Genomic DNA, 21,548 nt, shown 5'->3' with positions numbered 1-21,548 from the left:
ACCCAAGGAGACCGCCGTCTGGTGGACGACACCTCAGCACCATCCCGACACCCTCCACAGCAATCTGACCCGGGATGGTTACCCCGTGGTTTCCCTCCTATCATCAAAGATTGGGGGTGCCGAAAGGCTTTGCCCCAATCCCGCTATCCGGTGAGCTTCCCTGCGAAGGGCAGCTGCACAGGAGGTACTTGCATGAAGTGGGTTTTCAGATTTTTTTTTGTGCTTTTCATGTTTTTACGGTGACCTGAGTGCAAATCCTGCCACCAACCTCCTAATAAAAAGTTACCCAACTGCAGGAGGACTTCCGCAGACACAGTTGGGCAGTAGATATGGATGGCCGTTGTCTCACAAGGAGCTCCTCCACCCTTTGGAGGGAGGGGAAGCTCGGAAGGGGGGGGGGGGTGGGGAGAGCTATGTCTCAACAAACGTTGCTATACATTGCAGGAGTGTGTGTGTGTGTGTGTGTGTGTGTGTGAAAGATATATATGAGGGGGTGGAGGTGAGGAGAGCAAAGGGAATGATATGTTATGCTTAATGACCACACACACACACACACACACACACACACACACACACACACACACACACACACACACACACACACACACACACACACACACACACACACACACACACACACACCTCATGTCAAAACAGCTGTACACACAACGACACAACAGTTTGTAAAGTAATCATGCTGGGCACATTTGCAAAAACTTTGATATCCCAGTTCCAGAAAATTTGTGGGAATATGAACCTATCACTGAAAACATGGAGTACCTACCGCTCACGTACGAACTAATGATCCCATCGAGCGTGAACATCAAAAACAAAGCATTGCAACCAGATATCATACTTGGGTACAAAAAAAGAGAAGAATGCATTGCTGTTTGTGGTGTTGATACCAGTGATTGTGTACTAAGTGATGCAGAAATCAAGAAAGTGACCAAACACCAAGACCTCAAGAATGAAGTGAGAAGATCCTCGAAGCTGAAGAATGCCAACTTTGTATCAGTGATAGCTGGAGTGACAGGAATGTCGACAAAGAACCTCACAGAGATATTAAACAGAGGCAATGCCCGTGGGCACTCACCTCGCAGTGGCTGGATAAGATAATCAGGCAACCACTGGTCGGCATGGATGACCCACAAAATATATGATGGAGAAGAAAATAAATACCTATGGATTTTTTTTTTTTAATGCCATGAACAAAGTTTGGTACATCACGGGTGATAAAGGTTGTGGTCAAGCTTCATTTAAATTTTGTGTGTGGTTTCAGAAAATAATGAAAATGTATATTTTGAAGGGGCAACCCCCCTCCCCCCACTGATCCTCCGAGATCCCAACTTTTTTGTAATATCGTGAACAAACTTTAGTTCATCACGGGTGATGAAGGTGGTGGTCAAGTTTCATTGAAATCTTATGTGTAGTTTCTGAGAAGAAGTTGGAAGTATTTACGGACGGACGGACAGACAGACGATGTGCCATCAAATGAGCTCCCCAGAACGACTTTGCAGGTGAGCTGAAACCATCCCTGGGAATATTATTATAAACGAACTACAGTTGGAAGCTGTCCGGGGCTCAGTGACGATCCTGAAGAGAGCCCTCGGCACAAAACTCTGAGAACTGAAAACTTCACATCTTGGTCCATGAATCGTGACCCCTCACCAAAACGAAGGTGGATACTTTGAGCCCACCTTGGGAGGACTCGATTTCACATTCTGAAACCCGCATATGTAGATACTAATCAACGACAAGCGCACACACACACACACACACACACACACACACACACACACACACACACACACGCACGCACGCACGCGCGTGCACGCACGCACGCACACACACACACACATGCACGCACACACACAAACACGCGCACGCACACACACACGCACACACATACAAACACGCGCACGCACACACACACACACACACACACACACAAACACGCACACACACGCGCACACACACGCACACACAAACACGCACACACACACGCACACACACCACATTGACATTTACTGGTATCGATGATGATCCGGCCACTTTGAGTTTGGATAAGTCATTAGCAAGTTTGCACTCTTACTATTACCGAGCTCAGGTCAATTGAATCACCCAACTACAGGACACAACAGCTCGTCATCCCAGGCCGAATACGTCACAAAATGTCTGAAAACATTCAAACCTCGGACTGGCCCTCAATACTTGACGTCATCCACTCCAGCGTTCCTCAGTCAAAATACGAGGACGCACGTGATCCTTTTCGACCAATCACGAGTTCAAGAGAATCGTTCCAACGTTTTTTTTTTCCCCGCCCCTTTTATTTTCCCCTCACATGCATCGTGAAAAAGTCCGACCTTTCTCATTTTATCGTCAATCGGCAAATTTTGTGTTCTCGGGCTCCGCGACCGCTCCCGTCATTATTTCCATCGCAAACGCAAGGGGGGATTGAAAGAAGAGTGATTCATCGGAGAATGAATCAGAGGGAGAGCGATCCCGTCGTGCCTTGCGCACCATGGAGCGCAGCGGTACGTACATACCGTTGGTTGATTGGCGTCGCGTGTCGGACAAAGCTTGGTGTCTGAGGCAAACGGCGGCGGTTTATATTTACTCATGGTTGTGTGCACGCACGGAGAGATCGCGTCGGTTACTGTGGAGATACGTGGCCTGTTTATCTCCGAACTGTGCATTATTCCAGGCCTGCGGCCTAGTCTTTCTTGAGCAGAGGTCCAAGCGGAGTTGTTTTTGTTTTGTGGACCTGATGCTGCTTGTTGTGTGGCGTTGAGATCATTGTGAACATGAGTCCTTGTGGTTTACCTTTGCACGGTCGTGCTGCAGTAGTTGGTCATTTGTGCCACTTCGTAGCGATTGTGAATCAGTCATTTGACATTCCCTGGGGTGGATTTTATTTTATTTTATTTTATTTTTTTTGTATGCCATTGTTGTGGGATTGTGCTTGGACATTATCAGAGTGTTTGATTTGATTATTTACCCCAACCCCCCCCTCTCCCCCAAGGTGTATGTGTTGTGTTCAGGTTTTACGAGGCAGTGGAGTTCTCAGCAACTTGGGAATATTGATGTGCTTTAACAACTTTTGACATGTGATCCTGCATGAAATGATATGAAGCGCGTCCTTGACGACCTTGCCCTGTCTTGAGTGGAAGGGAGCGAGGGAGGTGAAGTGGAATTCATGGAGGTGGTAGGGATGGATTGAGGGCAGGTTTGAAGTGGGAGGGAGACTGAACAGGACGTGTGTATGTGGGTGGGGTGGACGGGTGGGCGGGGATGGAGAGAGGTGGAGGGGTGGGTGGGGATGGAGAGAGTTGAAGGGGTGGGTGGGGATGGAGAGAGGTGGAGGGGTGGTTAGGGATGGGGGGGTGGTTGGGGATGGGGAGAGGTGGAGGGGTGTTTGGCACAATTAACAGACAAGATCAGGACTGTTATTTCCAGCATGATGGAGCTCCACCTCATTATGGACGTTGTGTTCGTCAGTGGCTTGATGAAAACTTTCCCAGAAAGTGTATCGGCCCCCGCGGTCCGATCGAGTGGCCTGCACGTTAGTTCCCCAGACTTTACACCTCCAGATTTCTTTCTCTGGGTGCTCATGAAAGATCTTGTTTATCGTGAAAAGCCTCGTACCATTCGGGAATTGAAGGCTCAAATCACTGCAAAGTTTGAGGAAATTGATATCAAACTCTGCAGACGTGTGTGCCGCTCTGTGCCTGCTCGGCTGCAATTGTGCATCAATCACGAGGGAGGGCACTTTGAAAATTGCAAGTAAAACAGCTTGGTACAGTTCTGCAATAATTTTTTTCTTGAATAAATGGTTACATAAACATGTCATTCATTTATTTCTACCTTCTTGTACACTGTAATACAAATGGCAAACAAACAATCAACTGACAGAAATCGGGTGCTACTTCTGACTCACCCTGTATGTGCATATACAGTCGTGCGCCACTTAACAATGGGGTTACGTTCTGAGAAATGCGCCGTTAACCGACGTCGTCATTGTGCGAACATTTTTTTTTTTTCGTTTTCGAACATCGTACTTACACAAACCTAGACACCTTGGCTATATGGTATAGCCTATTGCTCCTCGGCTACAAACCTGTACAGCATGTTACTGTACTGAATACTGTCGGCAATTGTAACACTCATCCAAGATCGACGGAAGACATGTTGGTTTTACCTTTGTGCTGTTCATGACAACCATGTGTGTTGTTAGCGGCAGCTTACAATCTCCTCTCGCATCGATTAGAGAAAGGTAAATAAATAGCGTTTGGATTTTATAAACACGTAATCATTGCATCGATGTTATAATTTATAAATAAATAAACGAGCGTCTGTCAATTGTGATATATATTTTCGGAACAGTGCGATTGTTTTGACAACATAAAAAGCTTCACTAAAAATATATTTGTGTTTTAATTTCGACTGTAACAACGATTTATTCGTGGAATTCTTCAATTCAAAGGAAAACGTGCAAACATTGGTTCAGTTTGAAAGCCGATTTCCTTGAATCCCGATTTAGCATGACCCTGCTTTTTCACGATGACATTTTATGAACCTCAACGATCGCATTATAACGGGGCCACACTGTCGTCGTTTATTATCATTATGAAGTGTAATATACTGTACATAATTTTACGTGCTATTTTTATACGACTGGCAGCGCTACGTCGGCTACATCACTCAGCGATAGGAATTTTTCAGCTCCATTATAATGAAGCTGGTAGATCCGTCGTATATGCAGTTATGGGACCACCGTCGTATATGCGATTAGTCGTTGCCCGAAACGTCATTATGCGGCGCATGACTGTATGTATGTATATATATATATATATGTGTATATATGTGTATATATGTGTATATATGTATATATATATGTATATATATATATATATAATATATACTAGGTGCCGTAAGAGGCGACCAGGGTTGCGTTAGGAAGGGCATCCGGCGTAAAATCCTATGCCAAATCATTATGCGGACAACAAAACGAATTTCCATACCGGATCGGTCGAGGCCCGGGTTACCAACGACCGCCACCGGTACCGGTGGTCAGCAGGGTACCAGTGGAAATTGTGCTACTGCTGGGCGAAGGAGGAGAAGGAGACGGGGAAGGCGAGTCCGGAGGCAGTGGGAGAGGGGGAAGGGTAGAAGTGTGGAGGTGAGAGTTGGAACTCTGAATGTTGGGACGATGACTGGCAAAGGGCGAGAGTTGGCTGATATGATGGAGAGAAGAAAGGTGGACATACTGTGTGTACAAGAGACCAAGTGGATGGGGAGTAAGGTTAGGAGCATTGGAGGTGGTTTCAAACTGTTCTACCATGGTGTGGATGGGAGGAGAAATTGTGTCGGGGTAATCCTCAAGGAAGACTATGTCAAGAAGGTATTGGAGGTGAGGAGAGTGTCTGACCGAGTGATGAGTGTGAAGTTGGAAATTGAAGGGGTGATGATGAATGTCATCAGTGCATATGCCCCACATCTGGGGTGTGAGATGGAGTATAAAGAAGATTTCTGGAGTGAGTTAGATGAAGTGGTGGAGAGTGTATCCAAGGATGAAAGAGTGGTGATTGGAGCAGATTTCAATGGGCATGTTGGGGAAGGGAATAAAGAGGATGAGGAGGTGATGGGTAGGTACGGTCTCAACAAGAGAAATGTGGAAAGGCAAATGGTGGTAGAGTTTGCAAAAAGAATGGAAATGGCAGTGGTAAATACGTATTTCAAGAAGAAGGAGGAACACAGGGTGACATACAAGAGTGGAGGAAAGTGCACACAGGTGGATTACATCTTAAGCAGGAGATGCAACCTGAAAGAGATTAGTGATTGTAAGGTGGTGGCAGGGGAGAGTGTAGCTCGACAGCATCGATTTGGTGGTTTGTCGGATGACTTTAGGGGTGAGGTTGAGGAAGAGAGTGAGGGCTGAACCAAGGACCAGATGGTGGAAGCTGAAGGAGGAAGACTGTTGCGTGAAATTTAGGGAGGAGGTGAGACAGGCGTTGGATGGTGGTAAAGATGGGTGGGATGATTGGGCAACGACAGCAGAAGTTTTGAGGGAGATAGCTAGGAAGGTACTTGGTGTGACATCTGGACAGAGGAAGGAAGATAAGGAGACTTTGTGGTGGAATGAGGAAGTACAGGAAAGTATAAGGAAGAAGGGGTTGGTGAAAAAGAAGTGGGATAGTCAGAGAGATGAAGAAAGTAGGCAGGAGTACAAGGAGTGGCGGCGAAAGGCAAAAAGAGAGGTGGCAAAAGCCAAGGAAAAGGCATATGACGAGCTGTATGAGAAGTTGGATACAAAAGAAGGGGAAAAGGATTTATACCGATTGGCAAGACAGAGGGACCGAGTTGGGAAGGATGTTCTGCAGGTTAGGGTGATAAAGGACGCAAATGGGAATGTGCTGACGAGCGAGGAGAGTGTGTTGAGAAGGTGGATGGAGTACTTTGAGGAGCTGATGAATGAAGAAAATGAGAGAGAGAAGGTTGGAAGAGGTGGAGATAGTGAATCTGGAAGTGGGGTGGATCAGTAAGGATGAAGTGAGGACTGCTATGAAGAAGATGAAAAGTGGAAAGGCGGTTGGCCCAGATGGTATACGAGTGGAGGCATGGAAGTGCTGAGGAGAGATGGCAGTGGGGTTGTTAAGCAGATTGTTTAATAAAGTCTTGGAAAGTGAGAGGATGCCGGAGGAGTGGAGATTAAGTGTACTGGTTCCGATTTTAGAGAATAAGGGTGATGTGCAGAGCTGTGGAAATTATAGAGGGATAAAGTTGTTAAGCCACACCATGAAGTTGTGGGAAAGAGTAGTGGAAGCTAGGTTGAGAGGAGAGGTGATGATCTGTGAGCAGCAATATGGGTTTATGCCAGGAAAGAGCACCACTGATGCAATGTTTGCTTTGAGAATGTTGATGGAGAAGTAATAAGGAAGGCCAGAAGGAGATACATTGTGTGTTTGTGGATTTAGAGAAAGCTTATGATAGGGTGCCAAGAGAGGAGTTGTGGCATTGTATGAGGAAGTCGGGAGTGGTGGAGAAGTATGTGAGGATCGTGCAGGATATGTATGAGGACAGTGTGACAGCGGTGAGGTGTGCGGTAGGAATGACGGACCGGTTTAAGGTTAAAGTGGGATTGCACCAAGGATCGACTCTGAGCCCTTTCCTGTTTGCAATGGTGATGGACAGGTTGACGGACGAGATCAGACTGGAGTCCCCATGGACTATGATGTTCGCGGATGACATCATGATCTGTAGGGAGCAGGCTGAGGCAAGCCTCGAGAGGTGGAGGTACGCACTGGAGAGAAGGGTAATGATCGTCAGTCGGAGTAAGACGGAGTACATGTGTGTAAATGAGAGGGAGGGTGGTGGTATGGTGCGGTTGCAAGGAGTTGAGGTGGGGAAGGTGGATTGGTTTAAATACTTGGGATCGACTGTCCAAAGTAATGGAGAGTGTGGGAGAGAAGTGAAAAAGAGAGTGCAAGCAGGATGGAGTGGGTGGAGAAGAGTTGCAGGAGTGATTTGTGACAAGGGTAGCTGCAGGAGTGAAGGGGAAAGTATATAAGACGGTAGTGAGACCAGCTATGTTGTATGGTTTGGAGGCGGTGGCACTAACAAAAAGACAGGAAGCGGAGCTGGAGGTGGCAGACTTAAAGATGCTGCGATTCTCGTTGGGAGTGACGAGGATGGATAGGATAAGAAATGAGTATATTCGAGGGACAGCGCAGGTAGGACGGTTTGGAGACAAAGTGAGAGAGGCGAGATTGAGATGGTTTGGACATGTGCACAGGAGGGAAGCGGAGTATATCGGGAGAAGGATGTTGAAGATGGAGCCGCCAGGCAGGAGGAGAAGAGGAAGGCCAAAGAAGAGGTTCATGGATACCGTGAGGGCGGACATGCGGGTGGTTGGAGTGTCAATGGAAGATGTGGAGGATAGAGTGAAATGGAGACTGTTGATCCGCTGTGGCGACCCCTAACGGGAGCAAGCCGAAAGAGGAAGAAGATGTATATGTATATATATATATATATATATATATATATATATATATATATATATATATATATATATATATATATATATATATATATATATATATATATATCTATATATATATATATATATATATATATATATATATATATATACATACACTAGGGTGGTCCAAAAGCAGCAAAAAAAAAAATTAAAAATCAGATGTCTCCACAAGCCTTAAATTATTCCACTATGATTCAATAACACGCATAAAAAAATTTAAGTTGATCGGAGGTGATTTAGAGGTCGCTCCATATGACGACTTTTAGTTTCATGAGTTGGTTAAATTAGGGTATGGTCAGGTACGATTTCGGGTACTTCTGGATGTCCGAGGTGGAAATGGAGTCCATTTTCGAACTCTATGGGGTCGATTTACTCGAAGAAATGACTGCACCGACGTTGAATTCACTACCATTTCGAAAATATGACCAAAAACAAAGTTTATCATTGCTGGAGTTGAGTAATTTTCGTAATATATCAATTGTCTGTTAATTGTGCCATTAAGCTTAAATCGTGCCTCATCTGACCACCAAAATCAAAAATAAATAAATGACAAATTAATAATCTGCAAGACTATTATTAACAACATGACTTCCCAGAAAGAATCTGACAGCCGAAAAAACAGAAATCGGCCGCAACTTTTGACTCACCCTCAATGTGTGTGTGTATATATGTATATATATGTGTATATATATATATATGTGTGTATGTGTATGTATATATATATATATATATATATATATATATATATATATATATATATATATATGTATATATATGTGTATATATATATATATGTGTGTATGTGTATGTATATATATATATATATATATATATATATATATTGTTGTGAATTCGCGCCCGCCGGCGTTCGAATGGCGGCCGCCTCGCCCACCGGAACGGACAATTCAGTCGTGACCCTCTTGGAACAACGCCGGGAGCTAGTCACGGGTGGGGGTTTAACCGCACCACGATCGTGCCAATTGCCCACCCGCGCAGGATAGGGTTGCTCGCCAAATTCGATCTAGCTAAGTGCCTGCGTGTATGGTCGACCGGGCGATCGTACCATGCCACAGGCCGACTCCGGACACGAACCGCTTAAGCGGTCCGTTCCGTGCTACAGTGATAACCGAGCGGTGTTATCGTCGGCCTTGACGGTTCCGATTAATTTCCGGGATGTTGAACCCACTTCGAACCCCTTTCGTGATGCAGGATGGATAGTCAATAAAAAGGAAGGAGACGAAGCAGAGCGGGAACAGTTCAACAAGCAAGCATTTTATTCACGCGACACACGGAAAGCACGTATATACAGCCAAAGAAAAATGCACATTCAAAGCAAAGGAAGAGTTAAAACCAAATACGCGTACACACGGCAACACTTAAAACAATACTACTTTAAGGACAGGCACCACCCACAGTCATTTACACAAACCCAAAGAAAAGAAAGGACTTCCCTTGGTGCGGCCGTCGAGTCCTCCTCCCACGACCTCTACTCCGCGCTCCATCTCCTTCGCTGTCCTCCACTGCCGACTCGACCAGACTCGACGACGACACAGCTCGACTTCAACGAGCTCCTCGGGCTCCGCGAGTTCCACGAGCTCCACACCGACGCAGAGACCCTCGACCACGACGACACAGCTCGGCGATGACCCAACAACGACTTCAGACGGAGGCGAGTTCCACGAGTCGGGGAGAGAGCGAGACCTCAAGCCACCCCACTGGGACAAGGGAATAACCAACCAACCAACAACCACACGCAGACGAGCATAGCGGAAGAGGAAGAGGAAGCGAGTGGAGGAAGAGGGAGAGCAGGAAGAGGGAGAGAACGCGCCTCGCCTATGTCCGTCTTTTATAGCACGGGGCTTCGCCCTTCGCTCCTCCCCGTTTTCGGCTCCACCCTCCTTTGAGAGGGTTCTCGAAAAGGGGCGTTCCCTCACCCCGGACGCCTCACGCTGTCCATCCACCAATCGGCGGTGAGCTGCCCTTCCCCCCTTCCCTCACACCAAGCGCGGGGAAGCATGGTGGGAAAAGCCCACCAGCATCGTTGGCGGTTTTTGTTTGTTTGAAATAAAAGATTGAGAAAGAAAAATGACTTGCTGGAGGATCGCAGCCCGAATGGATCACATAAATTCCCTCCATACAACGGGTTTGGGCTAACTACACATGTACCTATCGAGATATCTCACCTGAGGGCCCTTTATGGTGTAATGCGAATTTCCACAGCCGTAACAATATATATATATATATATATATATATATATATATATATATATATATATATATATATATATATATATATATATATATATTGTTGCGGAAATGGCCCTTAGTGTGTTATAAAATATAGGATTCGCCCAGATCCCCCATTAAATGCATGTTTAGCCAGGTTGTTTGGTAAGTTCGCTCGAGATGGAAAGCTGGCCGACGAGACTCGCCGATATTCATGTACATGCTATCAATCAATTTAGCACAATAAATATGATTATCACAGCCCTCTTAGTTTGCGCCCAGAAACCCGCCTTGTGAAATTTCAGGCATGTTTCCAGAGACTCGAACAAATGGCAGCCCTGGTAATTCCATTTATCTATTTGCTGAAGATTTTATTTTTTTATATGATGCTGTAAGACATTCTCCTTAGGCACAAAAAAAACAGGTCCCTCGGAGGTCCAGTTTCAGAGGAATTGATTTTTTTGTACAGTCCACAATAAGTGTACGATGTACGATAAAGTATTTTAGCTGTTGCTAGGCAACGGAGGTGTGCATAGCAACCATTCATTTTTGTGGACATGCTAGCCACATTGTACACATTTCACCCAAGTTTCATCAAAATCAGTCTCTTTCTCTTGGAGATATTCGCAATTAACCGTTTCTGAAATGTTCGACATGTACTCGCCCAAAACCTATCTCCTCCTACAAATATTTTTTGTTAGGGCTGCAAATTGGCATGTAGGGAGCTGGATAGATTGCACACAGAACTATAAGCTTCGATTTTTCGATTTATTTTGGATTTTTTTTCGATTTTTTTTGTTTGACCACTTTAAAGTGCCGTTACTATGCCGTTGCTAGGGCCCGGGGTCCCATATTCGAAAGCACATGATTCCCAGAAATATTGGTCCTACCTACCAAATTTCATTGGAATCGGTTGAGTGGTTTAGCCCCTAGGCTTGGACATAGTTTTGCAGACAGACAGATGGAAATGTCCAGAATAAGGGTGCTCCAAGAGCAGCCAACAAGAACAACTAAAGGAGAATGCAAGGTTGAAGTACGCGGAGATAGTGAAAGACCGACGAATGAAACGGCAAAAGGAAGTCAACTAATTGAAAGAAACAATGAGATTGGAGAATGAAGAACATGAGAGACGGTGGGATAGAAAACAAAAAGAAAACAAATTTGAAATTGACCAACTAAAGGAGAGAGCAAAGTTGGAGTACACGAAGATGGAAAAACTCCGGAAAGATAACAACAACTAAAAAGGCTCAGAGAGGAAGAACGACTCAAATGGAAAGGAAAATGGAGTCAGGAAGTAGAACAGCACAATAATATGGGATGTGTGATGTCACCACAGGGAGTAATGTTAGTGGTGCGGGACTTGATTGACATCACTCGTCAGATGACACCACAATTAGAGCAAACCCTGGTGAAGGAGACATTGAGGGAGCATACGGGGTTGTTGACGAATGAAATACATTTTGAGCAGGTCCAGCATGTGGAGCTGACAGCCCCAGAGGAGTGTGGCGAATCGATGATGAGGAACCTGCTAGAGAGAAGCGACCCGACAGAGGTGACTGGAACGAAGCAGGTACGTTGGCACATGCATACATGGTGCGGACGATGAGCTTAAGGTAGAAATTGAATTTTATGTTAATGAAGAGACTCTGTCCGATGGGGTTCACGTATGCATGTCCCCTGAAGGTGTGTGTGGAGTGCCTGTGAATGAATGCTGTGAGCCCACACTCCAGACTACAGCACCGGTATGTGCTGCCGAAACGTGTGTGGGTACTCACGTGGTGTTCGGGAATGTAGCCCTGGAGTGCGAGGCGGTTGGTCAGTGTGCCAGCAAGGTTGAAGGTGTGGAATGTGAACTCCTAACCTTGGAATGTGTGCAGCCTGCTGTGTGTGGGAGTCCTGAGCGTGAGATGAGTGGTGACGTAGGAAATAGGTTCGAGGTGCAAGGGGAAATAGAAATGCCACCAGGACAGAACTTGAGCCAGGGGACGGAAACCATAATGGACAGCTCCGCATGGGTTCTTGCAGAGTTGGAGGTGCTGCATCCAGGAGTAGGCTTTAGAAATTGGATTTTAATTTCTCTTTCAGCCTAATAGGAACTTTGGGGTAGAGCGCAGATGAGTAGCAAGCGGCACTGGCGTGTCACTTGGTCTTCAAACCTCTCTGAGGACACGAGGGGTTTGGCTAGCTGAGTGGGGTTTATCTGTCTTCAGGGAGTTATGGAGAAGAGGGGAAGGCCGCTTCTTCGATTGGGGTTTACTTGATTTTCGGGAACGCTGGAGAAGAGGGGGAGGCCGCTCCCCCGATTGGGGTTGACCTGACTTCCGCGAACCCTGGAGAAAATGAGGGGGCTGGACCACAACCCCAATTGAGACGTGACCCCTTTGAGCCGTGGCGGAAAGGCAGCGGGGTCATGTAATGGGAAATGAGGGATTTGTTCCCTCACTCCCCTTCCAATGAGCCCAAGAAGCAGGCCATATTGGGATGTAAGAAATTTTGATTGAAAATTATATCGAGAGTGATTGCAAATTGAGACTGACAGAAAGGACAAGAGTGGCACGAGTGGATTTGGGTGATTATTGAAAAAAGAGTGGTGGAGACATTACAGGCAGAGCGTTAAACGCACCTGAAACAAGTGGATGACAAAGAGTGGCTTGTTTGAGGAAAGACAAATGCCTGGTTGGAGCCGTGCAAAGGTTCCATGGGGCTGGTGAAGAGATTTTGATGTTTCGTTTAAATTGCTGGAAATAAACGATTAGGGCAGTATGGAGGAGGCCACCGGACGACGGATGTAGTGACAAATTGGTTGGGGTTTGATGAAAAAGTGTATCAGTTAAATTTGATGACCAAGTGGGATCCGAAGGATTGGTGTGTTTTTGTTTTCACGTAAAAGTGAAAGGTGTGGGATGGTGTTGTGGACTGGGTATGCGGCATTGGAATGAATGACTCAAGCGTTTGGGGTGAATGGCATGATTGTGCAAATGAGGAGAGTGAGTGCGAACAACGTACCCTGTCGGTAGAAGTCTCCTAACCAAGTTAGTGTAGGTTAGGGGGACTTGGAGGATTTGACATGGATTCTGGCTGCTGTTCCATTGTGCAGGCAGACTGCTAGGGGTAGGTGCAGGCCAAGGTATGGGGATACTGGCTGGTAGTGTCATTGGTATTGGAAGTTGGTGAGTCGGGAAATAGGGCACCAGGGCTTTGAGGGTTCCTGACAGGTGAAGGCTGTCGGAGGTGCCAGGAGAGCATGGTAGGGTTCAGTTCCAGGAGAGCACGGTAGGGTTCAGTGCCAGGAGAGCACGGTAGGTTTTAGTGCCAGGAGAGCACAGTGTAGGTGCTATGAGAGCACAGTATGGGTGCTGTGAGAGCACAGTGTGGGTGCTGGGAGGGCACAGTATGGGGGCTAGAGAGAGCCACCCCTTGGTTAGGAGCGCCAGGAGCACGCTCAGGTGAACCCGAGGTCGTTGGGTGTCCTCCACCCCCGATTGGAAGCAGGCAAAGAGGCCTAGTAGTAGTCACACCCCCCAGCCAGCAAGTTATGCCTGGCACCACCAAATGGAAAAAGACAAATAAGGGCCTTGCCCAGGTTTAATAGAATGGAACAGTGTCCCAGGTCAGGAAAAATGGGTCATTCGGATTATTCTCGCCATAGCAGGGTTTGTTGCATTGTCTAGAGCTAAAAGTAAATGGTTAGGTTCGATGGACTCTCTTCCGCACCATTCATGTGTGACACCTGGTACGAGTAATGTTGATTGGAAAATTTGTTAACAAGGGTCAGGCTCGGTCACCCTCTCCAAGTGCCAGAGAGGGCACCAGTATGTCATGAGCACACAACCATGAAGATAACTTTGAGTAAGAAACACACCTCCTGTCTGCTAATAAAAAAAAAAAAAGAGAAATAAAGGAAAAAAAAAAAAAAGAACCTAGCCAAAACAAGTCCTGCCAAAACAAGTCAGGCAAGGAAGGTTAAGGGTACACTCCATCTCACCTGGTCTGAGGTCATCACACCCCCTTGCGTCCTCAAGAACACCTCCAAACTGCATTTGCTTACCATCGATATCACCGTGCCACCATTGCTGTGTCACTTGCTGTCCAATGCAGGGCTTGTTGCCTGCTGCTGCTTGTGAGTAGGCCATGTGGGCTGTTGAGGCCAAAGTGCTTTTGAGGGCCATTGCGGCCGAAGATTCATGCCATTTTGTGGGCTCTGTGGGCCGAAGAACTCTTTGTGAGATTAGGCTACTGGGCCGAATGAACTCACCTGGTGAGAGGCCAATAAGGCCACGAAGTGAGGAAACCCTCAGGGGTGAATGGACAATACTGCCGTGAGGGGGCATGAAGGAACGAACACGTGAAAGAACTTTGAACCTTTGAATGTTCTGCTCCTATGCAAATATTGGTGTTTAAAGTAAAATTGAATGCCCTCCCATTCAAATCCATAATTAGAATGTTAAGTAGTTTGCATAGAGTGTGAATTTGTTTGTTCGATTGGTGACCCGACACACTCGGATCGAGACATGCCAATCTTACTGTGACACTTTGGTTTTTGGAGTTTAGTGCTTCCCATGTTGTGGGTTAGAGTAAATGGGAGATCTGTGCTTTACGTTAGACAGGGCCATTGCCGTGGGCTGCCCCAGATGGAGGCTCGGGAGAGCCTCGGGAGAAAGGTGGGGGTAGTGTTGCGGAAATGGTCCTTAGTGCGTTATTAAATATAGGATTGGCCCAGATGCCCCATTAAATGCATGTTTAGCCAGGTTGTTTGGTAAATGGATGCTACATGTGTGTTGGGAGGTGTAAGAGGTTGTTTATTGTTCGTACATTGGTGGTGGACCGAGAGGTTCTTGTTCTTCCTTCCTTCCTCTCCCTGGACAATAGTCCCCGCCCAGCGCTGAGAGAGGGAGTGGCCTCAAGAAGGAAGTGAAACTGAAGGGAGGAGCCAGTGGGTTTCGAGGCGAGCGAGCGAAGGAAAGGCAAGGTGGATCTGCGACGAGAGCGCCGAAGTGTGGCACGATCGGCAGTAGGAGGAACTGAACCTAAGGGTCGAATCTGGATTTCTGCTGTATAGAAACGACTGGTGGGAGGCTGCAATCTGCGTCGAGAGGAACTGGCTGCTGTGTGAGTCGGCGATCGACTTTATGAGGAGGTGATCGACAGGTTCAACCTGCGTCTAACCACGGAGCCTCTGTTCTTACTCACCTCACGGCTCGACACGTTTGTCGATCCGCCTGCGGAGCCCATCACGCCGATTTGGCCTTGTCTGGTGAACAGGCCAGGCCTGGACTTGTATACTGGACCTTGTGTGAAACCAACTGAAACCCACCATCGATCTGACGGTCTTGTGCCGTCGACCTCGCGGGATCTGAACGCACTGAGGCTGCGTGCGTGAGGGCTGCGACACATGGACGAGCGCCATTTGCCACGCGGCATGTTTGAGCTTGGGCGCTCGAATCCGTGGACATCGGCTTGTCACGAGCCACATTTGTGCCGTTGACACTTTCCTCTCGTCCATGAAACATCACCAAGTACTCCGTCTGCATTGTCTTCATGCTGTCCGTGTCTTGTTTGCATGTCGTTGAAGGTTTAACTTGTCTGCATGCTGTCCGTGTCTTGTTTGCATGTCGTTTAAGGTTTATCTCGTTCGAGTTCCCTTTGAAACCCATAATCCTAGCTCCCTAGTTAAGAACGGGTTATAGATTAATTATAACATTCTCGTGAATGCTTTGCTTGTGTCGTGTTCCCGATGTCCCCAATAAATCTGGCTGATTCGTATGAAGTTGCCGCTTTGAATTAATTTGTGCAGCGCCGAGGAACGATCCGCTCAATTTGGATATAAAAACGAAAATGGTTAGACTGGTAGACTCTGCTCGGTCTCTGAAAAAACCAGTCTGTAACCGGGGTCTATTTCCCCAGCTGGCAAGCCACAGGTGTATTTTGGTATCGTGGTTCGAGACGCGTAACCCGAGAATTGTGCCGAACCAGCCGGCGTTATAACCCCGGAGACTGCCGTGGTTAGGGTGGTGCCGAATCTGTAACATTTGGCTGTCGAGAGTAGAGTGCGGAAACCCAAACTGGTTACGGACAGTGCTTGACGCACTCGTCCGAACCCCCCCCCCCCCACACCCGGATCCGTAACAAAATATATATATATATATATATATATATATATATATATATATATATATCTATATATATATATATCTATATATATATATATATATATAGTAAAAGATTGCGACAACATTGGGGCAGTTGAGATTATACATTTTAAAAGAAGAAAGGGGCTTCCAACAACAAAGTAGACGACTACTACTCTAATTTGAGCAATAGGAAAGAGGAGACCCAGTCGTTTCCCATCTTCTTCTTCATCATTTCTTCATCACAACTACAACTTCATCATTTCTTCATCACAACTACAAATAGTAGTGGACTTGGTATTGATCTCCTGATGCACTCCCACCTTACCGTCAAACTCACCACTGTTCTGTTGAGTGGTGCGACGAGTGCGAAACTCACCACTCACCACATCCTTCGTCCTCACAGCTGTGCACGTACTCTTGTAAATTGCTATCACTACTCTGATCAACCATTCCTCCACTCCTAACGTCCTCAATGCCAATGTCACTACTTCACGTGGAGCCCTACCGAATGCTTGCTCCAAATCAACAAACCCAAGAAACAACTTCTTCCTCTTCTCCATGCACTTCTTCTGCAACTGTCTTACAATAAAAATCGCATCTGTCGTTCCTCTTCTTGGCATAAATCCAAACTGCATTTCGTCATTCTTCATTTTCTTCCTTATCCTCTTTTCCAACACCCTTTCCAATACCTTCATTCCATGCTCCAGTAACTTTATCACTCTATACGAGTCACAGTCCAGAGGGTCACCTTTCCCCTTGTACAAAGGGACAAGGGTACTTAGTTCTCAATCCACTGTAATGCGGCCTTCTTTCACCACCTGATTACAAATCTCTTGTCATTCTCTTCACACCCCAACTTCGTGCTGCCTTCAACATACCTCCCACAACTCCCGTCAGCTCTTCCGCTTTTCTACTCTTCATTGCTCTTATCGCTTCTTCAACTTCCTTTGCAGTTATCTTCTCTGCCGGCTCTAAAATTGGGTTCCTCTCTATGTTGCCGTCCCATTCGTTCTCTACATCCAACAGCCTTTCCATAAACACGACATAGCCAAAAGTATGCAGCCACCCCCTTCTAATTCGTGGATTCAGCAATTTCAGCCATGCTCATTGCTGATAGGTGTATAAAATTAACCACACAGCAATGCAATCTCCATAGATAAGCATTGGCAATAGAATGGGCCATACTGAAGAGTTCAGTAACTTTCAATGTTGCACCGTCATCGGATGCCACCTTTCAAACAAGTCAGTTCATCAAATTTCTGACCTGTAAGAGTTGCCCCGGTCAACTGTAAATGCGGTTATTGTGAAGTGGAAATGTCTAGGAGCAACAACAACTCATCCGCGAAGTTGTAGGCCCCACATGCTCACACAACGAGACCGCCGAGTGCTGAAGTGTGTAACACGGAAAAATCGTCTGTCGGCGGTTGCAATACTCGCGACTGAGTTCCAAACTGCCTCTGGAAGCAACGTCAGCACAAACACTATTCGTCGAGAGCTTCATGAAATGGGTTTCCATAGCTGATTAGCCACACACAAGCCTAAGATCACCATGCGCAATGCCAAGCGTCGGCTAGAGTGGTGTAAGGCTCACTGCCATTGGACTGGAGCAGTGGAAACGCGATCTCTGGAGTGATGAATCACGCTTCACCATCTGGCAGTCCGACGGAAGAATCTGGGTTTTGCAGATGCCAGGAGAACACTGCCTGCCCAAATGCATAGTGCCAACTCTAAAATTTGGTGGAGGAGGAATAATGGTCGGGGGCTGTTTTTGATGGTTCGGCCTCGACGACTCCGTTCCAGTGAAAATAAATCTTAACACAACAGCATGCAATGACATTCTAGACGATTCTGTGCTTTTAACTTTGTGGCAACAGTTTAGGGAAGGCCCTTTCCTGTTTCAGCATGACTGCCCCTGTGCACAAAGCGAGGTCCATACAGGAATGGTTTGTCGAGATCGGTGTGGAAGAACTTGACTGGCCTGCAGAACCCTCACCTCAACCCCATCGAGCACCTTTGGGATGAATTGGAACGCCGTCTGCGAGCCAGACCGAATCGCCCAACATCAGTGCCCGACCTCACATGCTCTTGTGGCTGAATGGAAAAAAATCCCTGCAGCAATGTTCCAATATCTCGTGGAAATCCTTTCCAAAAGAGTGGAGGCTGTTATTGCAGCAAAGTTAGGTGGGAGGGGGACCTACTCCATATTTATGCCCATGATTTTGGAATGAGATGTTGGACGAGCAGGTGCCCACATACTTTTAGCCATGTAGTGTATCTCTTCCATCTTCCTTGAATTTCATTTGGGTCCACAACGATTTGCCCCACTTCATCCTTCAAGCAACTCACCCCCATCACATTGCACCTCTCTTTCGCTGTCTGCTTTGCAATCCTAAATACCGCTCTTTGACCCTCTTCTGAATCCAAACTTTCTCTGAGCATTTTCCTATGTGCCTCCTTTGCCTTTGCTACCTCTTTCTTTGCAGCCTTCTTGGCTGCCTTTTAACTTTCATACACTGCCTCTTCTGCCACCACCCCATTCATCTTCTGCCACTCTTTGAACTTCTTCCTCTTCTCGTCAATCCTCTTTCCAACTTCTTCATCCCACCACCATGTTTCCGAGTGCCTCGGTGATCCTTTTGACCATACACATACCTCACCAACGACTCCCAACAGACTGTCTTTCATTGGCATCCAACCACTTTCAAGCTCAACCACACTCAACCTCTCTCTTAATGCCTCCTTCACTGTCATCTCTTTCAACCTCCACACCATCCTCGGTTGGTACTTTACCAGCCGAGCTCTCCTCGCACCTTTCATCTTTATGTCGCGGACAACCAAGTGCTGCTGTGAAACGGCCTCCTCCCCTGGCATCACCTGTGTGTCCTGGAGGTTCCCCTTATCTCGCCTATGCACCATCAGGTAGTCAACAATTGTCGTCGACCCACCTGACTTGTATGTAACGAGCTTATTATCTGCTTTCTAGAATTGAGTATTATGATTCAACAAACCAGCTCCATCAGCAAACTCCAAAATCCTTTCACCTTCTCTATTCCTCACACCATATCTGTAACCCCCATGGACTCCCTCAAAACCATCTGTACTCCTTCCCACATGTCCATTCAAGTCTCCTCTGACCACAACAACTTCCTCATCTTTCACGTTTTCCATCAACTTCTCTATCACACACCAGAACTTGTCGTCCTCTTCTTTGCTCCGACCGACCTGCGGGGCATATCCCGAGATGACATTCACTAAGAGTTTTCCAATCGCCATTCTCACCATCATCAACCTTTCACTCACTCCAGTCACACTCACCACTGTCTATAAATTCCTCAAAAAACAGGACCCCAACACCAAACACACCTTCTGAGCACCCTTGCCACACAAACTTGTACTTCTGTCCCTGCCTACCCTTCACCATTCTTGCACCACATCCCTTCGATCTCATCTCTTGAACACAACATATGTCCACTCTTCTTCTGAGCAATACTTCCACCACTTCTCCTGATCTCCCTGTCATTGTCCCTATATTCCATGTCCCAAACCTCAGAAACATATCTCCACGTGGGGCATCAGACATTTGGTCATCATGAATGAAGTAATTTCCTCCCTTGCTTCGATCAGGTACCCCACCTTGATTTTTGACAAGATGGGGTGAGGACCCCCACGGGGTACTTCGGGCTGTATCCTGCCCATATATAATTGTCCTCATCGCGGTTCCCTTTTTGAGGCAATGTTTTATGGCAGGATGCCCTTCCTGGCACCAACCCTTTTAGTCTCCTCTAACGACACGGTGTACCTATTCGAAACTGGGGCACACGCTGGAATTTATGAAAGTGTTTTTTTACCAAAAATGGTGGGAATACAAAGAAGCAATAACTATTTGTCCATAAAAACCATGTACGCACCTCAAGCTTCATACATGCGGTTGCGCCATATCTATAACTTTAAGACCTCAGACATTCCAAGAAAAATTGGTCAAGATAGAAATATTGGTGCTACGTCCGTCGGAACACAGGGAGACCTCAGGTGAAATAAGGCCATGCCGGGAAAACGATTCCTGCTTGCAAGCATGAGCCGGCATGATGGGAAGTCAGGTTCTGGATGTGGCTTGTCATGTGTAAGGTGGGGGCTTCGGTGGAAGGAGAGAGTGCTGCTGGTAGGGTGCATCCCATGCTGATGGAAAATGTGTGCAGCTTTCCCTGTTGGTTCCAGGAGCATTTCTTTTCTCCCGTGGCTCAGTGGACCCCCTTTTATTGTCTCAGCACCCCTTCAGCTTATACCGCCACTAGATGGCTGTTATTCACCCACAAGCCCAGTTCGTGGGAGGCGTATCCTGCCGTGACCTCTGACCTTGTTGGTGCTGGTGGTCGGTGTGGTTGTGGCAGCGTTTCCGGCCAAGACGTGCACCAGCGACCTGGTTACTCTTTATAAAGAACAAACATGACAAATTACAGTGGGATAAAACATCAAAAAGGTTTCAAGGGAAAGCGGTTTTAGACACACATGGGGAAGGCTGCCTATGCATTTCATATATATATATATATATATATATATATATATATATATATATATATATATATATATATATATATATATATATATATATATATATATATATATATATATATATATATATATATATATATATATATATATATATATATATATATATATATATATATATATATATATACACACACATGCACCCGGCCTTGCCCGGGTTCTTTTTGAATGAATTTAATTTGTACATACAGTAGGTCTGACGCGAGCCCAGTATTAGTTCCCTCTTGGGCCATGGTAGTCAGAGCCGAAGGGTGTTGGTGAGGGGGAAACACCCCCTCCCATCCCCCCAGCCGAGGGGCCTCGCCACCAACCATATAACCTTCCCGGGGCCTGTCCTGACATTTTTTGTTTCAGAGGTTTCCTCCTATCTTTCACCATTCAAGAGATTAGTGCATGCAGACAAACAAATAACTTCAAATTGTGTGTGTGTGTGTGTGTGTGTGTGTGTGTGTGTGTGTGTGTGTGTGTGTGTGTGTGTGTGTGTGTGTGTGTGTATATATGTGTGTGTGTGTGTGTGTGTGTGTGTGTATATGTGTGTGTGTGTGTGTGTATATGTGTGTGTGTGTGTGTGTATATATATATATGTA

At 46.3% G+C, this 21,548-nt stretch overlaps 1 protein-coding gene across 1 annotated transcript in view; it reads left to right on the top strand.

Moving 5' to 3' along the window:
• The first annotated feature begins 2,482 nt into the window (after positions 1-2,482).
• LOC147018093 (E3 ubiquitin-protein ligase Hakai-like) overlaps positions 2,483-21,548 on the top strand; it is a 59,336-nt gene continuing 40,270 nt past the window's right edge. Inside the window, 1 exon segment of the mRNA XM_085897448.1 lies at positions 2,483-2,534. Coding sequence (XP_085753574.1) covers positions 2,522-2,534 — 13 coding nt within the window. The 5' untranslated portion in view covers positions 2,483-2,521.

Source organism: Eptatretus burgeri, chromosome 10, assembly GCF_056783735.1.
Source record: "Eptatretus burgeri isolate ZD-2024b chromosome 10, Ebu_testis_v1, whole genome shotgun sequence".
In the NCBI taxonomy this organism is placed as follows: Eukaryota; Metazoa; Chordata; class Myxini; order Myxiniformes; family Myxinidae; genus Eptatretus; species Eptatretus burgeri.
This window is presented reverse-complemented; position numbering and strand designations above follow the sequence as displayed.